At 40.0% G+C, this 6,595-nt stretch overlaps 1 protein-coding gene across 2 annotated transcripts in view; it reads left to right on the top strand.

The window, feature by feature from the left end:
* The first annotated feature begins 345 nt into the window (after positions 1-345).
* The window catches only part of LOC104822667, an 8,444-nt gene continuing 2,194 nt past the window's right edge, over positions 346-6,595 (top strand). Inside the window, exons 1-10 of one of the 2 annotated variants that reach the window (XM_010553955.1) lie at positions 346-731; positions 1,159-1,328; positions 1,423-1,605; positions 1,695-1,794; positions 1,867-1,897; positions 2,502-2,538; positions 2,698-2,850; positions 3,614-4,812; positions 5,175-5,908; positions 6,009-6,587. In XM_010553955.1, coding sequence (XP_010552257.1) covers positions 1,270-1,328; positions 1,423-1,605; positions 1,695-1,794; positions 1,867-1,897; positions 2,502-2,538; positions 2,698-2,850; positions 3,614-4,812; positions 5,175-5,908; positions 6,009-6,587 — 3,075 coding nt within the window. In that variant the 5' untranslated portion in view covers positions 346-731; positions 1,159-1,269. Of the gene's footprint in view, positions 732-1,158; positions 1,329-1,422; positions 1,606-1,694; positions 1,795-1,866; positions 1,898-2,501; positions 2,539-2,697; positions 2,851-3,613; positions 4,813-5,174; positions 5,909-6,008 lie in introns of both variants that reach the window. The other variant, XM_010553954.1, reaches the window with a different exon arrangement.

Genomic DNA, 6,595 nt, shown 5'->3' with positions numbered 1-6,595 from the left:
GCGAGTGTATAATATATATATATATATATATGTAATCAAATGTATTCATTACTCTTCAAACGTCCAATCATTGTCACCCTCGAGTCCTTTACCGTTAAATTCTGGAATCTTTTGGTTTTTTCAAATGTTTGGCCGTCTTCTAAATCTATAAGTTGAATTACCAAAATGCCCTGGTATGCTCCTCGCCATTTCGTGCATCAGGCTAATTAATCTCTCCTTAAAGACAAAAGAAAACAAAGTAAATTTTAGGTGTTAGGGTAATTCCGGAAATTCGATTTTTTCCTTTCGCTTCATGTTTGTTTTATAATAATCCTTTTGTTTTTAAGTTTCAAGTCTACGCTCAATTACTTTACGTCTACAAAAATGGTGATTTCTGTCTGAAGCGCATTTTCTCTCTCTTATTTCTCTCTCTACTGTATCTTTGGGAAAAAGGGTGTTCACGGTGGAGGGAGAGACGACGCGAGAGAGAGAGAGAGAGAAATCACAATCTCCCCGCGGAAGCTATTCGAAATCAGAAAATTTGAAAAGGTGATGTGAGATTCGAGTGAAGCCACAACCACCTCCATTGTTAGGGTTTTAAGAAACTTTGAGAAGAAGAAAATGCATAATCGAGGCCGAGCAGGAGAAAATTGGGAAAGGGACTCGGCAATGGGAGTCACTATTTGAATGTGAATCTTGCAAATACCGATTCACCTTAACTACACGAAGATCTTGCTTATTCTTCTCGGCAGGTATACTCCGACTTCGACGATCCGGCAAGCACTTCACTTGAACTTTTTTTGTTCCCCCGATCGCAGTGAAGTTCTTTTCTTGTGGTTCCTTTCCTGTTGGGGATGTACTTTGTTTTCAATTTGAATTCTCCGATTTTCTTGATGCGGCTGTACGATTTTCTTAATCGTCTTGAATTAGTTTCCTTTATTGGATCGAGTTTTAATTTTCCATGATTGGAATCGGATCTAGCAAATGTACTTGATTCTGGATTCTGGGCTTACTATTTTGGTCATGTCTCCTTTGTTCTTTTAAGTTGAAAGATTTCTATTTCTAGCGCCAATGTAGTTGTGATGTTTCTTCTGTTCATGTGGATCCGTCAGTGATGGAACTTTGTTCTTCGTATAGCATTTAAGTTATAGTGATGGCTTTTCCCTTGTTGTTTCTTAGGATGTGAATTATGGACTCAGAGCTTTTGATGCTGTTCAACATTGATGTTAAGCGATAAGTTTGATATTAAGACGAAGATTTTGTACAAGGTTGTATAGTTTCGAGCAGAAGATGAAGTCCTCTACACCCCTTGACTATGCCATCTTCCAGCTTTCCCCGAGGCGATCAAGGTAATTGAATTACAGAATGATTCTTCTTTTCACTGTTATAGTGCCAGTGCTTGTAGGGTTTTTGGATAATCTTCTCCTCTTTCATTTCTGGCAGATGCGAGTTGTTTGTATCTAGTGCCGGGATTACGGAGAAGCTGGCTTCTGGACTAGTAAAGCCGTTTGTTGCTCATTTAAAAGTGGCAAAAGAACAGGTTGCCGAGGCAGTTCAGTCTATCAGGCTAGAAGTTGAAAGCAATAAACATGCTGAAACTTGGTTCACAAAAGGGACACTTGAAAGGTTATATGTAATGCAGAACCTGATATTTGTGTATTTTGGATCAGGGCTTATGCTAAAACTTTGATTTTCTTGTGCTTGCTGGTTTATAGGTTTGTACGGTTTGTTAGCACTCCAGAGGTCTTGGAATTGGTAAACGCTTTGGATGTGGAGATGTCACAGTTGGAAGCAGCCCGACAAATATATGCTGAGGTTCTTCAAATCATTTAAAGCAAAAGCTATGTTAACTTGGATGTTTGTACTGACTTTTACAATTTTTAATAGGGGATGGGTGATCAGCAATCTACATCAAGAGGTACGTATGTTGTTACTTGTCTTCTGGGTGTATTCTGTCCATGAACTTGAAGATTCTGTATAGTAATGATAAATGTATCGAAAAATAGAACTGGATAGTGTTGGGTAAGTCACTATTGATGTGAGAGTAGTATTTTGTTTTAGTTGTAACTGTGGTCCTTGATTGACTCATATAGGCCGAGTTTCCAAGATTTATTCCCCCACGACATATAAGCTTTATCGTAACTGATTTTTACGCCTTGATTTGGAGAAACCATCTACAAGACCAGACTAATTAGCTGATTTGATTTTACCTTTGGGTCTTTAAGACCATATGTAACATAAACTTCTATTTGGTTGAACATGAGGTCTTTGAAAAGGTACAAATGTAGTTTTTCTTCAGTACCGGCGACAGACTAGCTTGTAAATGAGACTCTTTCAGAAGCTTGCTTCCTACTGTCATATGGTGGCCTCTCATGTTGTTATCTACAGATTTTAAAAACATTCTGAAAATTATTGTATCATCATCGTTTCCAATTACACCCATGGAGTTCCATCATCTGCCAACATTGTGAATCATTTGTTCTTCTTTCCTTGCTAATCTGGCTTAGCTTTTCTTGGTTCAGATGGCACAGAAGCTATGGCGGCAGCTGATCTGACAAAGTAAAAATCTCTGTTTCTACTCTTAACAAACTTTCCCTAATTTGGTGAATGATGATTCTTTTATAGGATATCAAAGATGATAATATGTGCACACATCTGCTCTGACTTCAAACGCGATATAAAGAAGATTTTATTATTGCATTATTGTATGTTTTCCAGGAAGGAGCTACTGAGAGCTATTGATTTGCGACTGGCAGCAGTTAGGCAGGACCTAGCCACTGCATGTAATCGTGCATCTGCTGCTGGTTTCTATCCTGACACTGTCTCTGAATTAAGGAAATTTGCTGATCAATTTGGGGCCAGTCGCTTGAAGTAAGTTTTTCATAGCCTTCATAACATCTATTATTTGTATGAGCATTATTGAAGCCTTTATGGAACCTTTTTAATTTTTCTCTCATAGAAAAGTTTGGCACTGTATTATGAGTTCTAGCTTTTCCAGAGCGGAGGCTATCCACATTTTGGCTTTTACAAACCAGCATATTCCTACATCAATTTTTGATATGTGTACTATGCGGTTAAGATTTTATTTTGTCAACCTTCATGTTGGGTCTCCGAATTTCAGTGAGGTCCCCATCCTATTGTGAAGTTTGAACTCTTTTGATACTAAAGAGTGTTTTGGTATTCCTCCTAAACAAACCTTTAGGCCGCAAAACTGCTAGATCTGATTTCTGTATAATCTCCCATATATATATATATATATATACAGGCACCTATTTATGGTAATGGGTTAGACATTGTTAGATCTTAGCTGACAAACTTTTTTCCATAAACAGAAACCTAAACAGGCATTATATATGCCACAATAGATTATAGACTTTAGGTAGGATTGGTCTGATGGAGACTTGCGAACTGCTTTTAGGTGGATGTAGATGATTTTTTATGACTAGGATATCTAACTGAACCTACAAGATCTGGATCTCACCATTAGTTACTGAGAGTCAAGGTGGTGAGTTATCCCACTTTTTTGCAGAGGCCCTTCTATATCTTAGAGTTCCATACGTGTTTTGCTCTTTGGCTTTCTTAATTGTCAGTGATGCATATTCTCATTTTACTTCGTCTGCTAATCTTATTGCAGTGAAGTATGTACCAAATTTATCTTAGTTTGCCAAAGAAGGCCAGAGCTGATCAGCTCTAGCGGAGCCACTTTGGAAGACAAAGCCATACGAGCATCATGGGGATCTGATATGTCTATTGATGACCCTAGTGAAGGGCAATCTGGTCTCCAAGACGTGACTAGATCTCAGACAGATAGGAGCCATCAAACTGGGATGGAAGAATCCCAACAAGAATCAAAGCTTCCCATGTTTCGTCAGTCCAGGTCCAATCCCAACTTTCTCATGCAGCAAACTAGCCAAAGTGAAAAGAATGATGAAGAGGAGACAGGTCCAGTGGTGAATGAGCCATCGTCAAGTCAGCCTAAACAACTCACAAGAAGGCTTAGCGTGCAAGATAGAATCAACCTCTTTGAGAACAAGCAGAAAGAGAGCTCAAACTCTGGAGGGAAACCAGCTGCAGGAAAATCCATTGAGGTGAAAAGACTCTCTACTGACTTATCATCTTCTATGGGTATGGAGAAGGTTGTGTTACGGAGATGGAGTGGTGCTAGTGACATGAGCATCGATTTAAGCAATGACAAGCAAGATGGTACTGGCGATAGTCCATTGTGCACACCCTCATCATCATCAGTGTTGAAAGATGGAAGCAATGTATATCAAAACCAATTTGTTAACAGTGACCAGAAACACCAAAATGGTTTGAGCAATCCCGCAATCTCAAGTTCTGATGGTGTCGGTGTCCTGGGATTGGGCCAATTAGAGATTCAAAATTCAAGTTCTAGTTTGTTGGGAAAAAACAAGGAGGTGGACTTGAAGGTGAAATTGAATACGAAGAATCAAGTGGAACATCGAGGAGTCTCACATGGTTCTTTGGTCCGTGGGGAAAAGGATTCCAGGTGTATGAACCAATCATATTCTGAGGTGAGCTCCAGAGGGGCTTTGGATAACTCAGAGAATGAAAAAACGAATGATGAATCCAATGCAGACATGGGTGATTTGGAAATGAACAGCAAGAACCTTATACAACAATCCAGGGATTCCCAGAGTCAGTCATTGTCTCTGTTGCAGCATCTGGATGGTATTGAACCTAACAATGCGAGTGTCCGGTACAACGGAGGATCAGTGGAAACTCAGAAAAAAGAGCTAACATCTTCAGATAGGCAACCATCATTGGTTGAAGATCCCCAGGGAAGGAGGGCCCAGAAACTGGTTTCTGCAGGTTAGTGACAGGAATATGGTGAATTTTAGTTCACATGCCTGTTCCAGGGTAAATCATTTTGTGTGTTAGCAATAGCATCCTTTATAATTTCAGATGTTTATGATCTGCATTACTGCGTCAAGTCTTCTTTAACTGCTGTGTATCCTTGCTCATTCGTTTTGTGTGCTTAACTATGATTATCCTCCGTCTTTTTGTGGCTTCCTGATTCCTTTCTTCCTATTCTTAAAATGATCATGACTACAGATATGTAAGTGTTATACAATTGAACCTTTTTCTTTTCTCCTTTTTTTTATATGGGCTTGGATTGACACAAATTAGCTCATCTCTCTTTTGATTATTTTTCTTGCTCATTCTTTGTTTAGGTTCTGAACAGATAAAAAGGCCTTATGATCAGAGGACTGGAATTGATTCTGCTGATTCGAGTACAAAGCCAAGTGTTTCAGACAGGTCAGAGAATGATTCTCTGACACATCCATTCCCAGCAGAGCAAGCTCAAAGGACAAGACTGACAAAGGGGAACCAAGAGCTAAATGATGAATTGAAAATGAAAGCGAATGAGCTTGAGAAACTGTTTGCTGAACACATGCTCCGTGTTCCTGGGGAACAATCCAGTTCTGGTCGACGTGGTATACCCGCTGGAAAGCCAAGTGAAAAGGTGGCAACTTCACAGCTTAGAAGACATGCAGCTTCAGAATCATCTCCTGTACAACTACCTGATAGGAAGACAATGGCGAAACCCGCTTTAGGATCAAGCGATGCAGACTTCAGAACTCCGCCAACAACAAAGATGGTTGGCAACAATGACTATGGGGATACTGCGAGGCTGAAGTTTTCAGATCTCAGCTTTTCAGTTGATTCTAGAGGAAAGTTCTATGAGAAATATATGGAGAAAAGGGATGCCAAGTTGAGGGAAGAATGGAGTTCTAGAAGGTCTGAGAAGGAAGCCAAATTGAAGGCGATGCAAGATACACTTGATAGCAGTAGCGCCGAGATGAAGGCCAAGTTTTCTGTGTCTGCAACAAAATATGATTCAAATGCTCGACGAGCAGAGAAACTTGTGTACTTCAATTCTAGGATGAGTGCCAAAAAGGAACAGGTATACTAAGCTTTCTGAAACTGAAGAGTACTTGGGGTAGGATATGATGAAGTTTTATTTTTCGTTTTCTAATTAATCTGATAATGTGATGATTTGACAGCATCCGGTTAGCTCATTTCAGAGTGAAGAAGATGGGGATGTTTCTAGGATCAACCAGAGTAAGAAGCTTCAACAAAACAAAAATAATTTCTTGGCTACTCGAACTACTGCTACATCAGGTTTACGGTCAACGGCTAAAGCTTCTACCACTAGCTCTGTTAAACGGAGAGTGCATTCAGACAAATCTCTTGCACAGTCAGTCCCCAACTTCTCTGACGTAAAGAAGGAGGGCATGAAACTATCCTCTGGGCCTGGAAAAACTGGTCTCCGTCTACAGGCAAGAAACTCTGCCCGCCCAAAGAGTACAAATGAAGAAGAAAAACCTCAGAGGCCGACGAACCTCAGGAAAACTGCTTCTGAAGCTGCTGAGTTAGCAGAGTTGTCTCCTACGAAGTCTGATGATAGTGTTACCATCCCTCTGAATCTTGATCAGGAGCAAAATGGGATAGAATGTACCAATCTTGGACTAGGTATCGGTTCTGATATTGCCCAGCTAAAAGTTTCAGACGGCTCTGAGAGTTTCAGAAATGATGAGAAGTATGGTGAACATACCTTTGAGTCCGAGGGGTCAGAGGATGCAGGGAAAGA

Source organism: Tarenaya hassleriana, unplaced genomic scaffold, assembly GCF_000463585.1.
Source record: "Tarenaya hassleriana unplaced genomic scaffold, ASM46358v1 Cleome37, whole genome shotgun sequence".
Lineage (NCBI taxonomy): Eukaryota > Viridiplantae > Streptophyta > Magnoliopsida > Brassicales > Cleomaceae > Tarenaya > Tarenaya hassleriana.
The sequence above is the reverse complement of the archived record's forward strand: the minus strand, read 5'-3'. Positions and strand labels throughout refer to the sequence as shown.